This window comes from Doryrhamphus excisus, linkage group LG12 (assembly GCF_037039965.1).
Source record: "Doryrhamphus excisus strain RoL-2023G ecotype Guam linkage group LG12, RoL_Dexc_Guam_v1.1, whole genome shotgun sequence".
Lineage (NCBI taxonomy): Eukaryota > Metazoa > Chordata > Actinopteri > Syngnathiformes > Syngnathidae > Doryrhamphus > Doryrhamphus excisus.
This window is the reverse complement of record NC_136368.1, coordinates 17,947,087-17,974,393: the sequence shown is the minus strand read 5'-3', so window position 1 is coordinate 17,974,393 and position 27,307 is coordinate 17,947,087. Positions and strand designations below refer to the sequence as shown.

Here is a 27,307-nt window from a genome sequence, read left to right as displayed (position 1 = left end):
CCACCTTTGTGTTTTGCTACGAGTTCTTTCATGAATTCAATAGTATTTCTTTCATTCATTCATTTTCTATGCCGCTTATCCTCATATGAGGATCACGGGAGTATGCTGGAGCCTATCCCAACTGACATTGGGCAAGAGGCGGGATACACCCTGCATACCAAAGTGATGGTACTTGGGTATTTTGCAGCTGTACTCAATAAGAAAAAGTACTTGTGTTGTAACTGTGTTAGTTAACAAAGAACTACAAAGTCAATAAGTGATGATGTCATGGCGGGGTGATAACCATGCTAACTCCGCCCCCAATGCATTTTTTCTTAAGAATGATACGTGAGCAAACAGAGTAGTTTCGTCGTACAATCATCAAGACAGTATATAAAAAAACGAGAAATATTATTGGTAAGAATTTTCGTTGAATCCTTCAAGAAATTGGTGTACAAAAAAATGAGGTATTTTGAATAAAATCCTGTTTATGTCCTTTTGTAAAGTACATATCATTTGTTATTTGCTCTTTTCATTCATTCATTCATTTTCTACCGCTTTTTCCTCACGAGGGTCGTGGGGGGGTGCTGGAGCCTATCCCAGCTGTCACCCTGGACTGGTTGCCAGCCAATCACAAGGCACATATAGACAAACAACCATTCACACTCACATTCATACCTATGGACAATTTGGAGTCGCCAATTAACCTAGCATGTTTTTGGAATGTGGGAAAGAAACCGGAGTACTCGGAGAAAACCCACGCATGCACGGGGAGAACATACAAACTCCACACAGAGATGCCCGAGGGTGGAATTGAACCCTGGTCTCCTAGCTGTGAGGTCTGCGCGCTAACAACGAGACCGCCGTGCCGCCCTATTTGCTCTTTTGTTATGGTAAAAAAAATTCAAAAGTGTCAACTGACCTGTCAAAGTGAAGCTTATCAGTTTCCGTGGATGTTCGACTCCCACCTGCTCTGCAAGGCCCTCCACCTAGAAAAGATTGTACTATGCAGACATGATTCTGGATTTCATTAGCATACAATGAAGATTTGTTATCATTGTCATTTGTGGATTCATAAACATAAACATCACTTTGTCGTATGACATGAGTCATATTTCTAGACACAAACCAGGACTGCGGTGTTCTTTACGGTGATGCAGGGAGTTGTTGCTCTCAGGGCTCCACTGACTCCATGGTAATACTTGAAGCAGATCTTGGTCTCAGCTGCAGACGACGTAGCAAAAAAATGATGAGTCAGTCATGTACTTGTTTTTTTTTTTTCCATATATACATATTATTTTCATGGGGTGACAATGTAAGAGCTAACTTACGCTCCATGAAGTAAGGTCCGGCCTCCAACCGCCAGACTATCTGTCCTTTCTGGGTTCCGTTCACGCCTCGGTTCTTGCAGTCCCACACATTGGATGGACTGGTTTCATCTGGAGGAGGCCATAAACGGTTGTGTTGATGCATGGTCTACTATCCCTTCAGATCATTAGATTCCTAAATGGTTTTTGGTCAAATCTAAATACATCAGAACCGAGGACCAACCCTAATAGAAGCCCAATAGAAAGCACCTTACCAATATGGTACAGTCCAATCCAGTCCGTAGCGTCCACTTCCTCCTTGATATCCCAGGATATGACCAGGTTCTGTCCGCGGTTTAGCGTGTACTCCAGTGTGGATGCAGTCAATGAGGACCTGCTTTGAGAACTGACCAGATCCGTGTCGCTGTTGGCCCGTGGAAGTCCAATGGGGCCGCTGATCATAGACACAGTGTCCACAGATGCTCCTCCTCTCTCTGCTAGGGTCCGAAGGTTCTCCGGGCTTAGTGTGTGTCGGATATTCGGACTCCGCCTTCGAGGAGCTGAGAGATGCTCACGAGTCCCCACTGCGAGATTAGGTGCATTGTGGGAACGCGTCCTGGCCGGAAGGACTGCCGTGGCAAGAGACGGACGCATGTTGAACGGTAAGTGAAGACTTTGGGTGACCCCCAGAAGGAAGTGAGGTGAGATGCTGCTTATTGGGGGAGCTGGTCTCTGAGGTGATGACCCATGTTGTCTTCACCTAAATCCCACTGTCTGATAGTAGCTTTCGTTTTTGTGGGCAGGAACGTGTGAGGCATGTTGTCTGCGTCTCTACTGGCGGGTGCCTCCATCATGACGGCACCTCTTTGCCACTTGGATATCTTAAAATTCACTATCAGCACCTGCAGACAGGAAGACAAGCGAGAAAAAACACTTATGCACAATTCAAATTAATATGGCGTGAGCTCCAAATCACACTTTTTTCACCTACTAATCAGCGACTAATATATGCGACCGCTAAAAAAATATGCACATTTTTGGTAGAGATGCTCAATATTGGCTTTCTTACCAATATCCTGTTTATGTCCTTTTGTAAAGTACATATCATTTGTTATTTGCTCTTTTCATTCATTCATTTTCTACCGCTTTTTCCTCATGAGGGTCACAGGGGTGCTGGAGCCTATCCCAGCTGTCTTCGGGCGAGAGGCGGGGTACACCCTGGACTGGTGGCCAGCCAATCACAGGGCACATATAGACAAACAACCATTCACACTCACATTCATACCTATGGACAATTTGGAGTCGCCAATTAACCTAGCATGTTTTTGGAATGTGGGAGGAAACCGGAGTACCCGGAGAAAACCCACACATGCACGGGGAGAACATGCAAACTCCACACAGAGATGGCCGAGGGTGGAATCGAACCCTGGTCTCCTAGCTGTGAGGTCTGCGCGCTAATTGCTCGACTGCCGTGCCGCCAGAAAAAGATTCATTCATTCATTTTCTACCGCTTTTTTCTCACGAGGGTCGCGGGGGTGCTGGAGCCTATCCCAGCTGTCTTCAGGCAAGAGGTGGGGTACACCCTGGACTGGTGGCCAGCCAATCACAGGGCACATATAGACAAACAACCATTCACACTCACATTCATACCTATGGAGAATTTGGAGTCGCTAATTAACCTAGCATGTTTTTGGAATGTGGGAGGAAACCGGAGAAAACCCACGCATGCACGGGGAGAACATGAGATGGCCGAGGGTGGAATCGAACCCTGGTCCTCCTTGCTGTGAGGTCTCAAATCAATCAATCAAAAGACCATTTTGTTTCCAGAAAATGTTCAGTTTATTACATGTATTATATCTAAAACAGTGTAAACACAATAATTGCAAAAATATTTCAACAATAATATTTTATCAACAGTCTTATCTTATCAATGTCTGACAATTAAAGTTCCATTAATCAAGTTTGGGTTTTTTTGATGACTGGAGAAGCACTAGGCACTAAGCACTCGTGCGCTGTTCTCTGATTGGTTGTTTCACGGGCACGATACCAGAGCAGCGCGCTCTGAGTGGACAGCTACGGGGGCTGATACTGGACATGGTTAAACTCTATATTTTATCAGTATCACCGCCCTGGGCTTTGACACAGTATCATTTTGGCCTTTTCCCGTATCATTCATGGGCGGTTTCTAGGGTACAGGGACAATTAATACTAATACTACTAACTAATACTAGATAACCTATAATTATCAATATTGGCTGCAACTAATGTCTAATTTCACAGTGACAGCAAAATAAGACAAATACTGAAAGTATTACAGACACTTCTAGATGTTTTCAGATGCATTTCAATGATTATTGATTATTTTATATGTTTTTTATGTTTTGAAGTGGTGGGTGTATTTGGATGTTTTCACATTATTTTAGGTGTTCATAGATAGATGTTTTTTTTTAGGTTTTATATGCTTTTAAATGCAACAAGAAGAAGAAAGGCTCCACAGGACAGCTGGGATTAAAAATGACATCAGGAACGGTCAGGGACAATCTCTAGCTGGACTCAATCCTGAGGGTTTTTTTGTATTATTTAATACAAATATGTGTGTTTTTTTTAATCTCAGTTGGTTTGGTCTGCACATTTGACCTGATGTAGGATTAAAGATTGAGTCTGTGAAAATGACTTTGATGGGTTGGGGTGGGGGAGACAAGATAATAATATGGATATACGTATATATATAGATACATACATATATGATATATGAGTGTGTGGATACATACATATAGGAATTTTGGAATGAAGCTAAAATGCACTATACCCAAACAAATCCCACAATCCTTTGCCTTCTGAGCAGCGGGCATGCAGGGCACATACAGACAAACAACGCTATTTTTTTTTTATATATAAAACTTTGAACCCTGTGGCTCATTCAGTGATGTGGTTAATTTACAACCATATTTGAATCTGATGACATCTCCTATACTAATTGTTTAGACGGCGCTGCTCTTTCTTTAGCAGGAGCCAATCACAAGCTATAAGGGAACCCATGACAATACACAACATAACAGTCTGGCTCGCAGTGTTAGATTGAAGACTAAAATCATCACACAGCAACTTAACACTATATACAGCAGTTCATTGGCCAATGAAGTGAGGTTAGGAGGCCGCCTTGACTATTTAGGCCGTATGGTTAAGGTCATTGTCCTTTTTAGAAGACATATTTGCAGCCATGCTTGAACTTCCTGGTTATTGGTTTCAGATGTTTGTTTCAGTATTTCCTCACAATGTTGTTAGTTCATAATGCTATCTATTTAATCATGTGCACTGGTTTCTCCTGCAGCAAAAACAGCCCCACAACGTGACACTGCCACCCCAGTATTTTACTGTTCGGATTTTCTCAGGTTACTTTTTAATAAAAATCGAACAATGGCACAAGAGTTCCACTTTAATTTTTTAGACCACAACAGACGTCTATTTACTTTTGGATTAATAGCTGTGTGGCCTTTTAGTTCTTGTCGGTTTGACACACTCTGACCAGCTCCTGCCATCCATCATCTTTCCTATCAAATCAAATCAAACTTTATTTGTATAGCACTTTTCCTGCAAAGACATGCAACACAAAGTGCTTTACAGAATTAAAACTATTGCCACAATTAAAAGGAAAAAGCAAAGAAACAAAAGAAAGCATCTTTCCTATGACTTTAGCGTTGGTTCTTGGTGCGATTCCTGATATCTTGGCTGTTTTTTTTTTAAAATTAATTTAGAAGTAAGGAATCCTTTTTGGTATAAATTTGCTTGTCACGATCGGGTCTGGAACCAACTAACCGTGAAAAACGAGGGACGACTGTGCACTGTGTGTGTAATAAGAGGGTGACTGCAGCACTTTATTGCTAACACAACAAGGCACCTTGGTGGGCTGGTGCGGGCACACACACACACACACACACACACACAGCCTTAGCACTGAGGTGTTATTGTCTTAGTGTTACTTTGTATGAAGAAACAACATTTAGATGAAGACTTCATTCCACAAGTGAGAGGCGTTATGTGGACCCAGCAGGTCTGTGAAATATTCTCACAGAAATGTCGGACTGACAAGAATGTTCGTTCGTCTCAAAAAGTGCAATAAATGTCTGAGATGAATTATTCTTGTAGATGTTTTTCACTTATTTCAGTGAGTGGGAAATTGCATTTTTGGCAAGGGGAATGACGGAAGCCTTTAAAAAGAATCGTCTTGAAGTTAGGATGTGGCCCTTCATCAAGTTTCACCTTCATTTGTCTGAGTTGAATGTTGGCGTTTTTAGCTGGAAAAGTCCCAAAAGACGAGATATCTGCAGCACACAGAAGTTCCTGAGTGGAAACGGCTCCTCTGCCATTACACATTCAAACACCGGAAGGCAGGGGTCTCAAACTCAATTTACTTGGGGGCCACTGGAGCTAGGGTCTGGGTGAGACTGGGCCACATCAGGCTTTCCAAAAAAAAACAACAACAAAAAACACATTTATTAAAAACAGAAAAATATACAAACTTTTTCAGTGCTTTGGTTCCGATTTTTTCTACAATAAAAGCGCTGATAAAACATTCCACCTGTGGGCCAAATGTGGCCCGCAGGACACTAGTTTGAGGCCCCCGCCTTGATATGAAAGTTTAATGTTTGATATGGATGCTGTATGGTATCATGTACCCAGAAAAAAATATTACGTTTGATTAATGTTCATGTTAAAGGTTAAATAACTGTTAATAGTTATCCTCCATATCCGTGTGGAAGTGGTAAGTTTTTAGGTCGCTAGCTCTCTAGTTTGCGAGTTAGCATGTGTCTCAAGACCCTGCAGTTGCGCAATATGTTGTAAATAAAAAGAGTATAAATGTGACTATAGTCGTGTTTTGTCATGTCTACAGGGCTCTAATAATGCTTTGTTCATTTTAATCTGAAAATTAATAATTTGTCTACCCACCAACTATATGTGGTTTCTTAAGTTTTTATTATTATTATTATATTTATTTATTACTGATTGATTGATTTTCTTTATTCTTGATTTGTTTATTTATTTTTCATCTTTTTTTGTGCAGAAAAATAAAAATCAAGATATTTGAGAACAGTGGAATGTTTTATCAGAGCTTTTATTGTAGAAAATCGGAACCAAAGCACTGAAAAAGTTTGTATATTTTTCTGTTTTTAATAAATGCGTTTGTTTTTTTTTTGGAAAACCTGATGCGGCCCAGTCTCACCCAGACCCTAGCTCCAGTGGCCCCCAGGTAAATTGAGTTTGAGACCCCTGGATTAGGAGAACAACCACCATGCCGCCCCATTACCTAACCCCTATTCAGCATCTGTGGGGCATCCTCAAACGCAAGGTGGAGGAGTGCAAGGTTATACACTGTTTACACTGTTATACACTTATACACTATACAATTATACACTGCTATCCAAGCTGTACACGTACTACTTTACATTGTATCACAGCGTTGTTGCCTCTGTCATGGCATCAACGTACTTAAACATGCAATGTTTACATTATGTTTACAGCTTTGGGAGTTCAGTATTGTGATTGCTCCTCCTCATTAACATTTGGCAAATTTTTATAATAAAGCCAACTGGAATAGTGTGTGAAATATGTAAATGTACTTATGATGTTTGTATTTATAGTAATATTCATTTATGTTATACCGCTTATCCTCACGAGGGTCGCAGGAGCCTATCCCAGCTGTCTTCAGACCTGAGGCCAATCACAGTACAGTGTACACATATTTATGTTTCTTATAGTGACATTTGTACTTATGCTTGTACTGACAGTAATGTGTGCACTTAATGTACTTCTAGTGCTGATAGTTACAGTATGTTTGTTGTACTTGCAGTGATTTTTTTTTCAAACTTAAAGTTCTTTGTACTTAAAAGTATGAGATGCATGTAAACATGTAAGATGTGTACTTGTACCACAAACTATACAAGCATACTTGTACTACATACTGGTAGTGATGTGTGTATTTGTGCAAGCTGCAAGTATGTACTTCTAGTGCTATATTCCAGTATTCAAGTATGTTTGTTGTACTTGCAGTGATTTGTTTTTTACTTAAAGTTCTTTGTACTTACAAGTATGAGATGCATGTAAACATGTAAGATGTGTACTTGTACCACATACTATACAAACAGCAAGTATGCATGGTGATATGTGTACCGATGCAGTTATCAAGTATGAAATGCATAGGATGTGTACTTGTACTAAATACTGGTAGTGATGTGTGTATTTGTGCAAGCTGCAAGTATGACATGCGTGGACGCATGTGAGGTGTGTACTTGTATTACAGACTTGTAGTGATGTGTACTTAATGTACTTCTAGTGCTGATAGTTCCAGTATATTTGTTGTACTTGCAGTGATTTTTTTTACTTAAAGTTATTTGTACTTACAAGTATGAGATGCATGTAAACATGTAAGATGTGTACTTGTACCACATACTATACAAACAACAAGTATGCATGGTGATATGTGTACCGATGCAGTTATCAAGTATGAGATGCATAGGATGTGTACTTGTACTAAATACTGGTAGTGAGGTGTGTACTTGTATTACAGACTTGTAGTGATGTGTACTTAATGTACTTCTAGTGCTGATAGTTCCAGTATGTTTGTTGTACTTGCACTTATTTTTTTTTTACTTAAAGTTCTTTGTACTTAAAAGTATGAGATGCATGTAAACATGTAAGATGTGTACTTGTACCACATACTATACAAGCATACAAGCATACTTGTACTACATACTGGTAGTGATGTGTGTATTTGTGCAAGCTGCAAGTATGACATGCGTGAACACATGTGAGGTGTGTACTTGTATTACAGACTTGTAGTGATGTGTACTTAATGTACTTCTAGTGCTATATTCCAGTATTCCAGTATGTTTGTTGTACTTGCAGTGATTTTTTTTAACTTAAAGTTCTTTGTACTTACAAGTATGAGATGCATGTAAACATGTAAGATGTGTACTTGTACCACATACTATACAAGCAGCAAGTATGCATGGTGATATGTGTACCGATGCAGTCATCAAGTATGAGATGCATAGGATGTGTACTTGTACTACATACTGGTAGTGATGTGTGTATTTGTGCAAGCTGCAAGTATGACATGCGTGAACACATGTGAGGTGTGTACTTGTATTATAGACTTGTAGTGATGTGTACTTAATGTACTTCTAGTGCTATATTCCAGTATTCCAGTATGTTTGTTGTACTTGCAGTGATTTTTTTTCTTAAAGTTCTTTGTACTTACAAGTATGAGATGCATGTAAACATGTAAGATGTGTACTTGTACCACATATTATAAAAGCAGCAAGTATGCATGGTGATATGTGTACCGATGCAGTTATCAAGTATGAGATGCATAGGATGTGTACTTGTACTACATACTGGTAGTGATGTATTTGTACATGTGGTGACACATGTGAGGTGTGTACTTGTATTACAGACTTGGTAGTGATGTGTACTTATGCAAGCAGAAAGTACGCATAGCGATGTGTGTACTTATGCAAGCAGCAAGTACGAGATGCATGGAAACGTGATGTGTGTACTTATAGTACATACTCTTGTGATGATGCGTGTACTTAATAAGACGCATTCAAACATGTGATGTTAGGTTCAATGGTCCTCCGTACAAGTGATGTTGCAAGTGCGTGATTGTCAATCACTGTCAATCAAAGAGGAAGCACGCAGGTGTCATCTCGGCGATGAGATGACTGGGAATTCCCTACGTCATTTTCTTCTCATCCTCCATCCAAGCAAGACGCATTCCGCGTCCACGTCATGGAGGAGAAAAGCTCGCCCGAGCAGCGAAACACGACGCGTAATTGACCAACATCTTCATTGTTAAAACATCTAAAAAAGACACGAACATGCTGACGCCATGCTTACCTTTGACGCAGAGCCGCAGGATGGACATGGACATGTCTGCTCGATGCTTCCTTCAGTCCCCGCAGTCCATAACCAGACGGGCGGGGTGGAGTCCTTTCTCTCCGCCCCTCCCACCTCCACACAAGCCTCCGAGCTCTCCGAGTCACGTCCTTAGATGGTAGTCTCGGTCCTGCTGATCCTAATAGCGCCGTTAGTCCTGATAGTCCTCGTCCCCCTGGAAGCAGAAGATAAGAATCCAAGAAGTGGAGGATGCTGACATTGCTTGTGTGCATTGAACGCAGCAGCAGTGAAAGTCCTGTGTGGTCCACCAGATGATCCAGAAGGACTGATGTCAGCACCACCACCCCCCTAAAAAAACGTCATGTTTCCTTTTTTGCAGCACACACACTGCGCATTTCATTTCATTACATGATTAGATTATTCAAACCTTTGCAATCATGTTAGAGGACCGTCAATACACAAATCAATATATATTCTAAATATATTATAGTAAAATAATAATCAAGATCTATGCTTTATTGTATTTAAGGGTAGTTTTTTTTTTAAAGACCAATTAAAGGCTCACAAAGTTTTTGCAGTTCATTCTCTGATTAGAGTGTGAACCACTAGACTAGATTTAGACAATATTTAACTTTTGGACATCCTATCCTCCCTATCCGTGTGGAAGTGGTAAGTTTTTGGCTATTTAAGTTTAAAGGAAATAACTTGAAGGCTACCATTTAGGTCGCTAGCTCTCTAGTGTGCATGTGTCTCAAGACCCTGCAGTTATATATTCTAAATATATAATAGTAAAATAATAATCAAGATCTATGCTTTATTGTATTTAAGGGTAGTTTTTTTTTAAAAGACCAATTAAAGGCTCACAAAGTTTTTGCAGTTCATTCTCTGATTAGAGTGTGAACCACTAGACTAGATTTAGACAATATTTAACTTTTGGACATTTTTTTTGGACATCTTATCCTCCCTATCCGTGTGGAAGTGGTAAGTTTTTGGGCTATTTAAGTTTAAAGGAAATAACTTGAAGGCTACCGTTTAAGGTCGCTAGCTCTCTAGTTTGCGAGTTAGCATGTGTCTCAAGACCCTGCAGTTGCGCAATATGTTGTAAATAAAAAGAGTATAAATGTGACTATAGTCGTGTTTTGTCATGTCTACAGGGCTCTAATAATGCTTTGTTCATTTTAATCTGAAAAAAAATAATTTGTCTACCCACCAACTATATGTGGTTTCTTAAGTTTTTATTATTTGCTGTTTTATTATTATTAGATTTATTTATTTATTACTGATTGATTGATTTTCTTTATTCTTGATTTGTTTTTTTTTTTGTGCAGAAAAATAAAAATTAAGATATTTGAGAACAGTGGAATGTTTTATCAGAGGTTTTATTGTAGAAAATCGGAACCAAAGCAAAGTTTATTCATTTTTCTGTTTTTAATAAATGTTTTTTTTTTTTGGGGGGAAAACCTGATGCGACCCAGTCTCACCCAGACCCTAGCTCCAGTGGCCCCCCAAGTAAATTGAGTTTGAGACCCCTGCCCTAAGGGAATCGTTAAGTAGTTTGAACTTGCATAGAAAACAACTCAAACATTTTTCCCAAGTTTTATTGGTGTGAAAAAAATTGCACATTGACAATGACATTAGATAAACCCTGATACAAAAGCACAATAATGCTTAGACCTGAGCGTCGTCCTTCACAGCGGTATGACGTGGTTTGATCGTTTCAATGCATCTTGCTGCTTGCTTTTCCACAATGTTTTACAACAAGCAAACAAGATGAGACATTACGAGTTCAAAGTCCACCCATAGGCTAAAAGCATACACAGCAATATATATTTACAGCCATCGCTATTTCACCACTGTCATATTGCATTGTGACATTATTGTTCATTACAACAACTACACTTGTTTACAATGGCAGTTAGTGTATCGTGTTGCTCTCGGATACAAAATAACTAGTCAGTTTTAAAAATGATTAGCCTTGATTAGTAAGATGAGTTTGAGCTTAATTCAAGTTTATTCAAATGTTAAGATGCGTGGATTATGTATATGATTCATTGGTCATCAGGACTTGTTATGATTGTGTGACACACACACACACACACAACCAAATCATATAGCCTTTTTTTTAGCAATGTGCCAATGCACACAAGTACAGAAGTACAGTAGCGCCTCCACGGCCTTATTCAAAAGTAGCCATTAAACACACTTCTTCTATATGCAATTATTAATTTTCACATTCTTCACCATGGTAGACAGTGTTTAACATCATGTCACATCAAGTACATTTTGGATTTGACTGCTTTCTCCAAAACAACACAGTATACTGTATGTACAGTACACTGGTGAAAATAAATATTTCAACCCCTGCTGATGTTGTAAGTGTGAAAATATGAACAGTTTTTTACAAAATCAACAGGCGACCAAATGGTTATTTTCCCCACTGTACAAGAATATCTAATAGTGTTGTAATCACAGTGAACGCAGACATAAATCTGTATAGTATTTCCAGTAAATTGGCTCCATCTTTGCACAAGGACACGGACCACGTGCATGTTAAGTTGAAGTTTGTTACTACACACGGACGTGCACACAGACACTCAATGCAGGTACATTCACGTTGTACACAACAGGAATGTTTAACCAAGCGTGTCTGTATAGAAATTACATGATGGACATGTATGACTCGCTCATCAGTTCAATACCTAGTGTAATAGCAAACGGTGCTAATAAAACAACACAATAGAAATACAGTAATTTGCTTATATTGTGTATGCGGTATACACATCTCGAGTACTCCGCCCGGCTGTGTACCGAGTGTACGAGCATACAACAATATGTCATTGTAGAAAGGCACAGCAACTCCAACAGCTCAAAGGCGGCAAATATAAAAAAAAAACTCAATGCTAATCAGATAAATAATGACAACAAAAGAGTCATGAGGCTCTGTCACACCAACCAAATCCAACACACATAAACAAAAAATAAAAAGGAAAGCAAAAAAAGTGGCACAACGCGTCTGATTACATCACCAAGTTATCATGATTGCAAATGAGAGGAGGATAAAACGATAAAATTGATATTACTGATACCAAGGTAGTCTCGTATCAGGTCCATACTAGTGTGATGAGAATTGTATTTTTCAGTTCTCTTATTGACTATTTTTGTTGTGTTGTTGCATATGCATATTGTATATTGTAAGGTTTAGAACCTCAGGGATAAATTTAGCTTTTGTTTACATGCACTATTGACTTATGTTGCTCAAAAAATTGTATAACTGCATTATTCTGTTGATATTGATACCATGCATGTTCTGTAGCGCTTGTCTTTATTGGGGACACGGGTTGAACTGGAGGTTGGGTACACCTTGGGTTGTTCAAAGACAATCTGCTATTGATATTGTTACATTGTCTTATATTGTTATTTGTGTATATATTGTTCAATTGTTCACAAATATTTGTGTTGATTCAAATGTTATGTTTGCGTAAAATGATTTGGAAGAACGAACGCCGTACTAAATTGTGTACTGATTCTTTACATTTTAAAATCAATCTGACTTCTGGGGTCAATGTTTGGGGTGGAATAATGTATCGGAAATATAACAACAATAACAACAGTATTTTGACATGGTCTCATCCATTTGTATGCAGAGCTTCAGTAGTTGAAGTGTTTCCACAATGACTGCCATTGAGATGATGTATAGGCTACTGTATAATTAAAAGAAAGTCTTTGAACTGGCAAAAAAAAATCTTAAAGAGGCACTTTGAATACAAGTCCATCCATTATTTAACCACCGTGTGGTCAGAAAAACAGTGTGATATATTTTCTTCTTGTTCCTGCTACTCTAAGTAATGAAATATAAAAACAAAACAAGAAAGAGATACTAATATTGGCCAATATTAAGATCAAAGTTCCGGACAGGCTTACCATTAGGTAAACACAGGCAAACGCTAAGGGCATTTGTAGCAATTTTTCTGTGTGTGTTATTGTGTGTAGCTGCTCTATAGGAGTCTAAAACAGTAATATATACTTCAAAGGAAAAAAAAACAGTTCTGATGAGACATTTTGGGGGCCCATGGAAATTGTTTGTGTTTGCCTGACGGTAAATCTGCTCTGCGGGTACTGCATGCAAAAAGAATGGTCCGCACCACTTTTCTTTCAATCGTAGTCGATCACAACACAGCCACTTATAATATGTGCAATTTTTTAGTGCTCATTATTTGGGAATCTTAGTTTCAAATAGTATAATAGTATATTATATAGTATATTAATATATATATTATATAGTATTGTGTCTTGGCTGGGAGTCAGTGTAGCATGAAGGAGGCGTGGTACTGTGGTACTGTGGTACTGTGGTACTGTGGTACTGTGGTACCGTAAGCCTGCTCATGCTGCAGCAATGTGACAAATCACAGGTGAACTTCACCCCCATTCACAGTCTGAAGGCATTACTGTATCTTCAATGCTCAATGGCCTTCTTTCGCTCTGCACCTTTCTACCTTTTACCAATGTCCCCTCATCAACCATTCACTCGGATTGATTGATTGATTGTGGTTTATGCTGACAACAATAAATAATAGTAAATAATTAAACACTCACAACCAGGCCCGTTCAACATTTTAGGGTCCTAAAATGAAATCATGAGATCATTCCAAAATAAAATACTACTAATTATTGTTTAAGATGTGTTACGTAAACATTAGGTCAATGTATTCCTTAAAAATAAGTCAAATTGAGTAGCAGCTTTGTATAGCACAGATGTAATTTGAATTAGCTTTATATGAAATAGCTGAAGAATACAGGAAGAATTTGACACTCTATTAAAGCATTACCAAGGCCAAAGTTGTATCGGACAAAAAACTATTAAAGTGTTCTTAAGAGTTAATAGCCTTGATTCATATTCGGTTTGTTCGGCTGCAATTCTGCATGGTTTAGACATGCAATTAGGAGTACAAAATATATTTTTTTTAGCTTCAGAAAGAAGACATGCCTCCACGAGTGTAAATACAGACCTCCCCCCCCCGGCTATTTCTGACATAACCCACCAACAACAAAGTAAACACGAGTAACCGAAACCCATACAAATTTCTATATTTACACTCTAATAGCGCCAGAATTATGCTGCTTTGTTGAGGTGGGTGCCTCCCAATCCAAACCCCCCTGCTAGCTTGATGATGACATTTTCCGCCGACTTCAGATCAACATTTGCAATTAATAATTGTGGTAATTTTAGGTTATATTCAGCTACAATAACCAAGCTTGTGTCCCGTTGTTCACTCACCAAGAAGGAAGATATCAAGCCATCATAGAAGCATAATCCAGCTTTAAATACTGTAAAGATTCACACTTAAAGCATTTTAAATTATAAAATGTAGAGGTACTCACCAATAATGACTGATGATGAAATTTGCTGTGCAGTATGATGAAAACATAACTTTAAAAAAAACTTACTATTACAGTGCTTCTGATTCCCTTCTCTTTTTTCTTAATTATGTAACAGTGCTTTCATTCAATCCATAATGATGACTTGGCAAAGTTTTTCCTTTTTGAACACATCCTGAAGTTTGACTTCTGGGGCCGATTTTCCCACAATAAAATGGATCAAACATCCACAAATTTGTAAGATTGTGAATGCAAAATTGTGAATATGCGGAGATCCACTGTACTGACCACGCCATGCAGACCTTCTTATTGCTGCAGTGGTGGACTATGTGGTGCGTGAACGCGGCTGCTTTGGGTTCTCTGATGGAATGAATGAATGAATGAATGAATGACACCGGCAATGTTTGAGGCAGAGCTACAACAGTCAATCTGGAAAAAAAAAAAACAACTCACGTTGCTGAGCTGCGGCAGTGCAGTGACAGTGGAAACAAACATTCAAACAATAACACCCTGCTGATCAGCTTAACAAGGTGTTGAGGTCTGTCTTATTGAAGGCAGACTGGCAGGGCTATAGATATACAGGGTAAGGCAAACTTGGTTACAGGGAATATACCTCATTGGCAACAAATGTTCCAAGGTCATTACCAACTCTTGGAAATGCCACGGAGCTTTTCATGCGATTATCGAGAAGGCAGTTCACCAAGCAATGTACTGTATGTCTATGGCTCTGCTCTAATGAACCTGACAACAAGCTTCAAACACTTGCCTCGGTTCCTCGTCAGTTAAAGACTGAAAACAGCTGGATACCATTAGAGAAGACAACACAGCGCCAAGGGAATGAGGACTCCCAACAGGAAGTAAGTCACTCTGTACAGGTGAAGTGGTGAGAAGGTCACCATGGCAATGGACACGGGTAACGGGAGGCAAGAAGTCAGATGCAGCACTTTACTAAGAGAAACAAATGAAAAAAAAAAAGAAATGTTGGACATTAGAGTAGAATTTCATTGTGCATGCTAACATACCTGTTGCTGAGCTTGGAAGTGTTGGCATTAATAAGCAGCATGTAAACAATGATTACAGGTATGTAGTGTGGCCAACAGGGGTCAGGATCAAGCTGGGTGGAGTACCTGCAAAGGGATACAATAAATCACTTGTTTTACATTACCTTTCTGTTTCACAACTAAATGTGTATTTTATGTAAACGAGGATTGTGTGCCAGCTAACATTGGAAACCGTAAAATCCTCCCTTTAACCATTACCAGACCCTTGTAATTGCTAATAACAATATTATTAGGATTTATGGACAAAGAAATTGCTAGCCAGTGTATTAAAAATTGAACTACACTCTGTTATTGGCATAATTCATTCATTCATTTTCTACCGCTTTTTCCTCATGAGGGTCGCAGGGGTGCTGGAGCCTATCCCAGCTGTCTTCGGGCGAGAGGCGGGGTACACCCTGCACTGGTAGCCAGCCAATCATAGGGCACATATAGACAAACAACCATTCACACTCACATTCATACCTATGGACAATTTGGAGTCGCTAATTAACCTAGCATGTTTTTGGAATGTGGGAGGAAACCGGAGTACCCGAAGAAAAAAAACACGCATCCACGGGGAGAACATGCAAACTCCACACAGAAATGGCCGAGGGTGGAATTGAACCCTGGTCTCCTAGCTGGGAGGTCTGCGAGCTAACCACTCGACCGCCGTGCCGTTATTGGCAACAAACTAATAAGTGATATTAATAAACTGTGTAAACAATCTTTTACACCTAACAGTGTTCAAGGTAGCGTTTCTACTGACAAACATACAATGTTGTTCTCATTTGACAGTACCGGTAATACCAAATTTTCCCATAAGGATTGTGTAACACAGTACCTTAAGTTCCGTATCCAGTGTAAAAGTGAGGGTGCACTGAGAATTACGGGCACAGTTAAGAGTGCAGACAAAGTGAGGTGAAGCTGCAGGTCATCTGTCGCCTCCTGTAAAGCCAACTCCGACAGCAGGGGCGGGCTGCCATAACATTCTTTGTCTTGACTGGAATTTTCAACTCCTTTCTGCTTCCGAGGTGCCTGAAAACATTGTACGTACACATGTATTGAAACTCTTAATATGATACAAATTTAATTATGTCAATGTTGTATATGTCTTACCAGATTCAGAATGTGACTCAAGTATCTTTCGGTCATCTGGAGTCTTAGTACCTGGATATACAAAAGGTTACTGACTGCTAAATGATGAATTAAGGCCTTAATTTCTTATGCAAGATCGCATCGGTACTGTGAATGGTAATACATATAATATGGAAGTAGAGTAGTGGAGTAGTGGAGTGCAAGAAGCAGGATTGGAACTGCACATTACAATTTTTACGCACAGTATAAACCTTGCAATTCAACCTGCACTCTGTGTTCCCAGCGTCGCTCACGTCGATGAGCTATTTTATTTATTTTTTTTTGTAATCGGGTTTCTACAGCTGCCACAGTATTACTGTGCAAGCAGAAGTTGTAGTAATTCTACATTTGATCAAACTTACTAAAGATTGGTCAACTCAAAACACAATTGCTGCATAGAACGCCAATCAAAACATGTGATAGTTGAATCTATGTAAGAAATTCTTAACTTCCTGGTACCACACTCTTAAGTAAACATCAAGGAAACTGCAATTCTTTGAGCGTAAACATAAATCTAATCGACTGCAATCTGTAATCGAGTTTAAATGTATGCACAGCAACACATCAACGTAAATGATTAATAATAGCAACTACAATTGTTGTCATTATTTTAACTTTTTTCAATTAGTCAAAAAAGTTTGCATGCAAAGTTTGTTGTGACACAGTTAAAGTCTTGTTTGTCCAGTCCTTTATTTTGCCCTCATTGTTGTCTTAAAAGTAATGTTAAAGTATCGTCTTGTCTTGTGAACCCAGTATCGTGTGTAATCGAGTGTATTGTTGTATTGTGTATAGGTCTTGGAAAGTAACCCTCTGTGAATAACAGTGATCTACAGTCATGCTCTCATGTCCAAAAACTGATGTGTCTTACATGAATTTACTTTAAAACAATTGTACTTAGCATCTTTGTCCACAGTACACCTAATAACATAAAAAAAAAAATTAAGATACCAGGTCATGCTTTTGTTGGACTTACCCTATAAAGGTGAAGCAGAAAGGCAGCAATGATTGACAATGCTCCACAGGATGTCCCGCCCACAACAGTCAGAGACAGTGTGACAAGAACCTGGGTCCGTAGTTGTAGAGTACCGCAGTCACTCGAGACAGATGGTCTAGCACAGGGAACAAACAAAAACAGAAATTAACATATGTGATGTAAAAAAATATATTAAAAAACATTTTTTTTAATTATAATAAATAATCTTTTTATTTTTTCACTATCTGGAATTATCACCCAGTCTGTATCCAACATGCTTGTTGTACATCTTTTATATACCTGTGTAGCACTGCTAATATTAACGACATCAGGCGGGTAATGACTTGGAGCAGTGCGCTTCCCCAAAAAGCCACTGCTGCCCCAAAGATGTAAAGGAGAGGGTGGAGTAGGTGTGGCCATTCTAAAGATGCCGTCACATTCTCATGAACGGTCCCATTAGGGATGGTGGGAGGGGCGACGTCCATTGGGGGAAGGTAAAGCAGTGAGCACACATCTTTTGCCCAGTTACAACTGATGGAGAGATTTAAAAAAAAATATTACATTTGCAACATTTTCACCGGGTTCTTACATCAAACATGCTCTAACCCCACTACCATACCTACCTAAATATAATATGAAGGATATAAACTGACAGGTTGACTTTATGAGGTTGAAATCCTTTGCCCAGCATTAAGTGTATGGCTGCAGGTCTACATGACACCAGGATGGAGTACAGCTGACTGCCACAGGCCAGGAGAAGAGTTACAGTTGTGTACACTGGCACCATGGGGCCGAAGAATCTCAGAATCTGTGAGACGAGATAACCAAAAGTCACATTTTGCTGTCATCATACATTTTTATTGTGGCTCCATTTGTATCACAAGCAAACTGCACCATAATCCCCATCAAGAAACAAAAGAGACTGTCAAAAATGTCCAGAGGACACCATGGAAGGAGATGGAAAAGGTATTATTTACTGTTCAGGTCACAAGTACTCATCACGGGTATGATTCTGATTCCTTTTGGTCCCTTTTTTTCCAGGATGAAAAGATTAAATAATGCACGCCTCCAATGCTTTGAAAAAAATTAATATAGAGAACAATTTTTTGATTCTCTCTAGTATTCACTGCCGGCAGCCGCAACAGAGCCGTGACGGATTCAGTGTGAGCCCGGGATAAATGAACATAATACCTGTTCTGTTTGCCTCACTATAAATTGATATTATGCCACTTTAAGCAATCAGTCATGTATACATATTTTAAAAAATGCTATTTACCTGTCCCAACACTCTGGGTAATGAAGTCCTCACTGACACCTGAGAAAAAAAATCATATTGTAGAGCTCATATACCTGCAGGGGACGTTCAAAAGACTGTGGCCATACTACCTTATATTGACAGTTGGGGGCAGTGTGGAGCTGAAGGCGGACACTTGATGTGTTGTCTGGACGACTTGTGTGGAGCATCCCAGAGATCTCCGTCACTGACGGTACACTGGTGGAAAGAGTACACAAGAACAAGAGGAAATATGGCTAAATTGGCGTGCCAGAAGCACTGAAAAGAATTCCCTGGGCAGCTGTGGTTACTATATCTCAAGGATCTAACTGACCCATTATTGGCTATTTTTTATTATCTTACATGAATCTGAATTTAGTTAAATGCATGATCTGAATCGTCTGCGTTAAAGGCAGCAACTGTATCATTACACCACCAGGGACTCATAGCTCACTATCAGATTACCATTTTTTCAGCTGCTGCCTCGGACTAACTTGATACTCTATTCCTCACGTCAGCGATGCAAGTCCTTCACATTTGCGGAGAATGTGGACAATGGGTGAAGGAGCTGGTTAGGGTGGTTACACAATGGGTGGTTAGGGTGAGGGGCTCAGAGTAGAGCCGCTTCTCCTTCACATCGAGAGGAGTCAGTTGAGGTGGCTCGGGCATCTAGTCCGGATGCCTCCCGGAAGCCTCCCTGGTGAGGTGTTCCGAGCATGCCCAGCCGGGAAAAGGCCCCCGGGGTAGACCTAGGACACGCTTGAGGGATTATGTCTCACAGCTGGCCCGGGAACACCTTGGTGTCCTCGCGGTGGAGCTGGAGGAAGTGGCCGGGGACCGGGAAGTCTGGGCTTCCCTACTGAGACTGCTGCCCCCGCGACCCGGACCCAGATAAGCCGAGGAAAATGATGGATGGATGGGTGGACAATGGGGCCACCCATGCTTTATGGGCCCTAAGCAGAGCCAGTGGTTTGTGTGTATGGAGAAGCGGGTCTAATAGCATGTGTTTTATTGGTCTGTTGCACATAAGAGGAAACCTAATAGCACTGACCTGGCTGTCGTAAAGGAGTCCTCCAGAAACCATGGCACGTTCATTCGGTACACACTGGGCAATCTATCTACTGGCAAACATGCAGTCAGCTTTTTTTCATGTATGTTGTTCAAATTGTGCTTGTATGACAAAAGAATGTACCTTTCTGTGCCTTGCACTGACTTCCGACACTAATCTTGAAAGCCTGATAAACCTAAAGACAAAACAAGGGTCACAATACAGTGGCAATGTAGGCACAAAGTACCTGGTACCAAATACCTGGTGAAAGTGTTGGAGCTCAATGGTGTGAAGAAGCCCAGTGAGGGGGATGGTGATATCACTGACAGTCCAACCTAAAAATCACATATAAAGTATGTCTCAAATAGAAAAGTGAGAGCACAGTCGCAAGGAACACATCACAACTCACCCAAGGAGAGAACATGTGGAACAGGAACTGACAGAGTCAGAGATTGCTGTCGTTGCCACTCACACTCCACCATGAACTGCAATAAGAGTTCAGAGTAAAAGTATTCCACTTTGCTTACCTTTCAATCAGACATGTTTGTTACACTTACTATACACACTAGGAGTGTACTCTTGCACGCCATCACCACGCTTCACTATTAAGGTCACTATTCAGTTCACTTTGGGTAAGGTAAAGCAGGGGTGTCCAAAGTGTAGCCCAAACGCGGTTTGCAGCACGTAGTTTGTTTGTTATTGGCCCACAGCTTATTCTTAGTGGGTTTTAAGTTTAAGTTACAATTCTCAAATTAAACATCAATCTGGACAAATTTAATACAAAAAACGGTAAATCACCTACCCTTTTGACATTGAGGTTGGAGGCCGAAACCACCAAATGAGTGACTGAAGACAAGTCACTGAGACTCAGTGTGAGGACCTGAAGATGGGTGACAAGACAACAATAAACCACCACCAGCAGCTCATCATTGGAGTAAAAAAAAAAAATCCTTTATTTACCTTATATGGAGGCAGAAGCTCAGTCCCCTTTGACAAGTCCACTGCATGTAAACTGTGGAGAAAATTTATTCTACTGTGCTACAGGACAGTGACAATATTAAACTGCTGATTGTTAAAGGCAGTCGACTCCAATCACATTCTTACCATGAAGAGCCATTCCTGTGCGTGCAGCCATATACCCAGCTGGTCATGTCCTGTTGGACAAAAAGTAGGGGAAGTCAGTACTTCATTTTGAAAGTTTACCACAGCGTGAATGAACAAAAACCCAGTTTAATAATAATATTGAATGTATAATATACATTAAATAAAACAAACAGACTGAGAAACAGTTTCTTCCCAAGAGCCATTACCACCCTGAACTCAGACATACAAGGAGCCCGGTCATTAGCGTAATGATGTGCAATATTTCCATCACTGCCTCTGTTGCTACCTCCGAAACATATATTTATTTAACAACTCAATACACTCAATGCAATACACTCATACGCGACTTTACTCATCTGTATACACCAGTCATTACTTGCACTAAGACCCATTCATCATTGCACTAAAATGAATATATCTGCAATACGTATGCTCCTGTATATGCTACTGTGCAATATTATGTGTATATTTTGGATATCTTGTTAAACTATCTTTTTTTACTCTACTTTTTGTATACTTTTTTAACTTGACTATTGATTGCACTGAAAGGAGAAGCTCTCCAATCTTGTTGTACATCTTGTATTATGACAATAAAGGCCATTCCATTCCATAAAGGTGATAAATAAAAGTAATTTGCATGTGTAGCACATTGAATCTTTGCTTGAGCTAAAATGAGCATCAAGTAGACTGGACGTGTTAGAAGGATGATGATGATCCCAACACTATGCTTGCCAACAAGCTTAATAATAGCATGGTACCTCCAACATTTTTGGAATGGTGACAAAAGAAGTAAGTTTAAACTCACCAAGTTACTGCTCCGACAGTAGAAATGGCTGTAGGCTTTCCTGCGACTTGAAAGGGCAAATAAGAAGTATCGGACCTCTACTTCCTGAAAGTACAAAGCATTACTGAAGACTTCCAGTACATACATACTATAAACATCAAGCTCTCTATCCAAAACACTGGACAGGACCGTCTTCAGTAAACGCCTGCATACAGGCCACCGTACACAGTCAATGTATAATCTTAACTAATGGGAGTTTTTTTTATGACACTGGAAATATCTCATACCTTTGGTGTGGTATAAGCCAAGCGCAGACTGTTAACTTCACTCCACGCTTCTGGATCGTCTGTAGTGGTAAAAACACAAAAGCAAATATAAAATGCAGTATAGCATAACATATTTTTTATTATGGAAACATCTGCTTCATTGACAGAATGCTTTTGAGTAAATCATGAAAAATGATTTATGTTATTTATGTTATAAATGGCTGATGTTCTCTGATTACATCTTGAGTATTAGGAGTGTAAAGGTGACTACATGGGTGTTATTTCATGTCCAAAGGGGTGTAAAACTATTAGAAACTGCATTTAGAAGACATAAAAAGCTTTTCTACAGCATGCAATAACTAAGAAAACATTCCGTTCATGAAAATGGAATTCACTAATCACGGCCGGGTCTGGAACCAATTAACTGCAATAAACGAGGAATTACTGTATAGCTAAAACAGCTTTCTATAATATGTACTCAGTTTTAACATCAAGGAAACTAGCCTTAGAAAGAAAGTTTTGAATATTAAATGTTATATACACAACATATTTACATGCAATTAGATGCAAAAATATAAGTTGACAGAAAATAAACCTGGGAGAGTGATGGATGATTCTTCAATGTCGTCCATCATTCTGACCGGGTGTCGAATGAAGTGGTGGTTCAGTACAGCCATTCTCTTTTCTGGGTTCTCTGTCAACTAAAAACACCTTTATCAAGATGGTATTACTTCTTCGCCCTGTGCTTAATATCATAATTCCTATCATTCCTGTCATAACTGACCTGTCTAGTTTCAGGATCCATAAGGTCAAAGAAAGCTCGAACAGTAGCGAGAACAAGCTCTTTACACCTGGAACAAAATGTTCAAAGCGTATATACAGTACATACAACATCATGTGACTCATAATCTTCCCAAGGTTTAAAAGAAAAAGGCCATAACTCTCACCATACTATGGATAGGTGGTCAGTGGAAACCCAGGTCCTGGGAATTGCAGTGACCTTGAAAGAAATACCACGTAGAAATTAAAGCCATTTTATGGACACTACATCAATTTTCAGTATTTACATGCAGTGACGTAATTGTAAATATATATATCATTTATATATAATACTTTCACAACCAAAAGCTGGAACTTACCACAAGAGACAATTTATTGGGGTCTCCTGGAGGAGAAGAAGGTAGGGACGTGAGGCCGGAGCGTACTTGGTAGTCACGGTAACCACCACCAACTGACAAAACCGTTACGTTCTTCAGCTTCTTTGCTTGCTTCTCCCATTTTTGCCTCAGTGAAGAATAGAAATCTAGCAGCACATAGCATATGGAGATGAAAAACTCCTTAGTATATGAAGTTCACACACTCTATTCTTCTCCAGGAAATTTACTAGTACCGTATTTTCTGGACTATAAGTCGCACAATGCCAAAAATGCATAATTAGGTAGAAAAAAAACATATATAAGTTGCACTGGAGTATAAGTTGCATTTTTGTGGGTAATTTATTTCACAAACTACTTGACCAAAACCGACATTACATCCTCTGGAAGGCAAGTTCTAACAATAAAATAAAGCAGAAAGTAATGGTGTAAAATAAATAAAAATACAGTGTCAGGCTGGAGAGTTCCTTACCCAGCAGGTACGGGTCCATGGCCAGCACTGGAGCCACATGAGGGGAAGCGTGGGTGATGATGAGATTAACCAGATTTGTGTTGAAGTGGGGCAACGTGAACAATGCCCGTGCCACTACACCCCCCATTGAGTGGCCCACAAGAACCACGCTCTTGGGGGGTGTCTTTAGGTGCTGAAATGTTTCCAGAAAAGAAAAACAAGAGAGCTAAAATCAATCCAAATGATATTTCCAACATCCTCAGAACCTCGTTTCCAAATTCTGGAGTATTCTATATCATCTATTCCTAGATTCTGTTCTGAATTGTGAATGATTTGAGACTGACCTTGTAGAGCTTCAGGATGGCTTTAATGCTCTCATGCAGGAAGTGTGTCTGTCGCAGTAAACTGCCACCATAGAGCGCCACAAGCTCTTCATTGAAGTCGACAGTGAACACATTGAAGTGGAGACCTCCTTCCATGCGTTCTGCTTTCCTCAAGGCCACAGAGCCCAGAGAACGAGCTTCAAGAAGACAATCCAAGATTTAGACAATGAACAAGCAGGATACTCAACAGATCTAGAAAATGTATCTCTGTGGGAATTAGGGATGCTACGATCCGGGTTTTATGCTGCCAATTCCGATACCGATCACATGGATTAACTGTTCATTTTTCAACATCTTTTTAACATCTTATCCTCATTAGGCTAGAGAGGGTATGCCGGAGCCGATCTTAGCTGACTTTTGGGCGATAGGTGGGGCACACTGGTCGCCAGCCAATCACAGGGCACATATAGACAAACAACCATTCACACTCACATTCATACCTATGGATAATTTGGAGTCGGCAATTAACCTAGCATGTTTTTGGAATGTGGGAGGAAACCATGCAAATTCCACACAGGGAGTTCAAACCCAGGTCTTCCTAGTACTCTATGTACATACCCCATGAAAGTGACATCCACTTGTGGCTTCCCAGTGGGACAAAAACTCCAAGCTAACCACATTGCTTGTTTTAATAACAAAATGTCAGTGGTGAAAAGTCACATTTTGAGTTAAAAAACCAGAAGCTGCCGCCGATGCAAAGTACAGCCAGTGACAGCTTGGCAAAATATGTAAATAAACATGGCAGAATAGTCGACTCAATATAGGTTTTGTCAGGGAGTGATCAATACAAGACTCGTCACAGCACCAAAAGAAAGTCCACATCCGCACAGTGAAACCATGGAAACTCCACAAAGACCTCCCAGCTGGATTCAAACCCAGAACACATATCACATTGAAAACATTGATTACCTTGTTTGTAACTCCCTGCATTTCCAGGCAGGAAGAGCAACGGTGCACCAAAGAGTTTAAGTTCTCGTGTCTCCTGGGCATAGCGCCCCTCTCCGTACAGGTAGAGCCCGTATGCTGGGTACAGTCTGGCAACACGACGAGGCAACGGCACACGCTGTGAACGCAACATGCACACGTTGCAAACATGCAAAGTTGTCAGATGCAATTTCATGTCTGTCATTAGTTCAGCCAAGCTAATTTGTTTGCGGCGAATGGTCAAGTTCCATCTTCCTGTCCTGTCTTCTATTATGTATTTGATCCCCTACTGATTGCTTTTTGGATTTCCTTATCAAATACCATCAGAGCAACATGTTCCGACAGCCACTTTGGTGCAGTGTTTGGCTTCTCAAAACAATATGCGTTAATAAGAGTAATACACTTATATATGTTCCACAGCAGATGAAGAACGAGGATGCATTTTTGGGGTGATTTATTACTCTTTGGAATGCATATTGTTGATGATGACGGGGGAGAAAGTAACGCCAAGTGATTGTGAGGTTTGACATTTTCAAATATGCACTTTTGGGATGATTTATTAGTCTTTGGAATGCATATTGTGAGAAGCCAAACTCTTTACTTGATGTGGCTCCACCAACTAACAGGATTTGTTGGTGATGTTCCTCATCACCAAAATCCGACCAAAACTCACAGGACAACGTGGAGCAAAGTCAGTGTTGATAAACTACACTGCTAATGAGGAAGTCATACAACTTCATGTCAAATATCCGAACTATCCTTTCTTTCTGGGCAATCTGGTGTCCAAAAAGGAGGACGCTATTAAATTTGGATGCAGATTGACTGAAAGCTGTAGCTTATTTTGCTAACACAGCAACAACAAAGTCAGTAAACGGGTCAACCAGAGAAAAAAAAAAAACATCCGCCTGACTTGCTCAATAACTATTTGCGTTACTTTAGATACCTCAGGAAAAACTGGTGTTACCAGTTCACTTCCTCAGCTTTCCGAAGGTATTGCTTTACAGACACATGAATGGACACAGGTGCTCACTAAACATAATAAAGCTATTATAAAATGAATAACATTATTTTATTTATGAGTGACTTATCCATACTAAAACAATATTGACAAAATGCTACAAAGCAACGATAACCACATTATCGGTTTGAAGCTTAAAACATACACTAACCTGGGTGCCGAACATCAAACAAAAGGTTTGTTTATGAGCTGAGCCTTAAATTATTGTATTAGCACTAGTATACTCAATGTTGGTGCAAGTTATTTTTTTTGACACCCTTATTTTGTTACCACAAGTAAACAGGATAAAGTGCACATAGCTCTTATTTTGAAGGCCACGTTTGACCCATAGAGGAACAGCATGAATGGACAAAGCACTGATGTCATACATTGTCTTGATGGGTGGGGGCTGTAGTGGAAATTAAATTAGTATATTGCAATATATTGTCACTTTTTTTTTTCATTGCACTTTTCTTTGAAGTAAAGTTAAAATCTCGTGAATCCCACTTTTTTGTTTTGTCTTGTGTAATTTGTGTGAATAGTATGTAATATAAAATCAAATAATATGCATTGAATCATTATAATCTTAACACCTGCATCGTTTTTCTTGGTTTTCAACATCAACATGTCAAAGGAAAAGATAATTATTTTTTGCAAATAAGGCACATTTGCACTAAACCTTGCTGAATTGTTACGTTCCCCCTAACCAGGGTATACTGACATGTAGGTTTAGTAATAATTATCATTCATAGGTTGAGTAGTCATTTTTACATGACATATACTGTGGGTATTCAAACATGGACGCTTAGTAATCATTATCATTGATTGGTTTGGTAGTAGTAATTGTTACATACCAGGTACTGTGGGTATTCAAGCATGTAGGTTTAGTAGTAGCACTTGTTACATACCAGATATTGTGGGTATTCAAACATGTAGGTCATACTGCATCTGTTGTCTTCGAAGCCAGTGAGTAATTCTTTCAGGCCAACAGCAAGAAGACTCACAGCACAACCGTAAAACAACACCGTCCTCCAATTCATCGTTGTGCTCTTGAAAGACATTGTAATGTTGATGGTGGCGAAGACATCACGGTAGTCACACAGCCGTGAACACTACCAGCGCCATGGCGACAGGAGTCACAACGTCATTTCCGGGATGTGGTTTTGTCCGGAAGTGGCGGCTAATTTGGAATTTTTCCGCCTTTGTTGATCTAAAGTA

The 27,307-nt window shown here is 39.7% G+C and overlaps 2 protein-coding genes across 5 annotated transcripts in view; both read right to left on the bottom strand.

The window, feature by feature from the left end:
* hecw2a (HECT, C2 and WW domain containing E3 ubiquitin protein ligase 2a) overlaps positions 1-9,505 on the bottom strand; it is a 29,910-nt gene extending 20,405 nt beyond the window's left edge. For all 3 annotated transcript variants that reach the window (XM_078795126.1, XM_078795127.1, XM_078795128.1), the window contains exons 1-5: positions 9,183-9,505; positions 1,562-2,188; positions 1,311-1,418; positions 1,109-1,203; positions 902-968 (exon numbers count right to left, since the gene is read on the bottom strand). In XM_078795126.1, the coding sequence (XP_078651252.1) occupies positions 902-968; positions 1,109-1,203; positions 1,311-1,418; positions 1,562-1,940 (649 nt within the window). In that variant the 5' untranslated portion in view covers positions 1,941-2,188; positions 9,183-9,505. The remainder of the gene's footprint in view (positions 1-901; positions 969-1,108; positions 1,204-1,310; positions 1,419-1,561; positions 2,189-9,182) is intronic.
* A 662-nt stretch (positions 9,506-10,167) lies between these two features.
* On the bottom strand, positions 10,168-27,219 carry pgap1 (post-GPI attachment to proteins inositol deacylase 1). 2 transcript variants are annotated; one of them, XM_058082771.2, is made up of 26 exons: positions 26,998-27,219; positions 25,078-25,231; positions 24,130-24,305; positions 23,807-23,978; positions 23,320-23,483; positions 23,128-23,180; positions 22,965-23,031; positions 22,776-22,881; positions 22,202-22,260; positions 21,936-22,019; positions 21,131-21,180; positions 20,987-21,038; positions 20,829-20,906; positions 20,436-20,511; positions 20,288-20,361; positions 20,171-20,222; positions 20,030-20,099; positions 19,092-19,197; positions 18,982-19,020; positions 18,329-18,513; positions 18,006-18,236; positions 17,706-17,841; positions 16,715-16,765; positions 16,440-16,633; positions 15,581-15,685; positions 10,168-15,506 (listed from the first exon to the last, which is right to left on the bottom strand). In XM_058082771.2, exons 1-26 carry the CDS (start codon positions 27,148-27,150, stop codon positions 15,368-15,370), a joined length of 2,826 nt encoding a protein of 941 aa, XP_057938754.2. In that variant the 5' UTR covers positions 27,151-27,219; the 3' UTR covers positions 10,168-15,367. The 2 variants fall into 2 exon arrangements, with proteins under 2 accessions (XP_057938754.2, XP_057938755.2); XM_058082772.2 differs by having other exon boundaries at positions 20,030-20,096.
* Between the last annotated feature and the right edge of the window lie 88 nt (positions 27,220-27,307).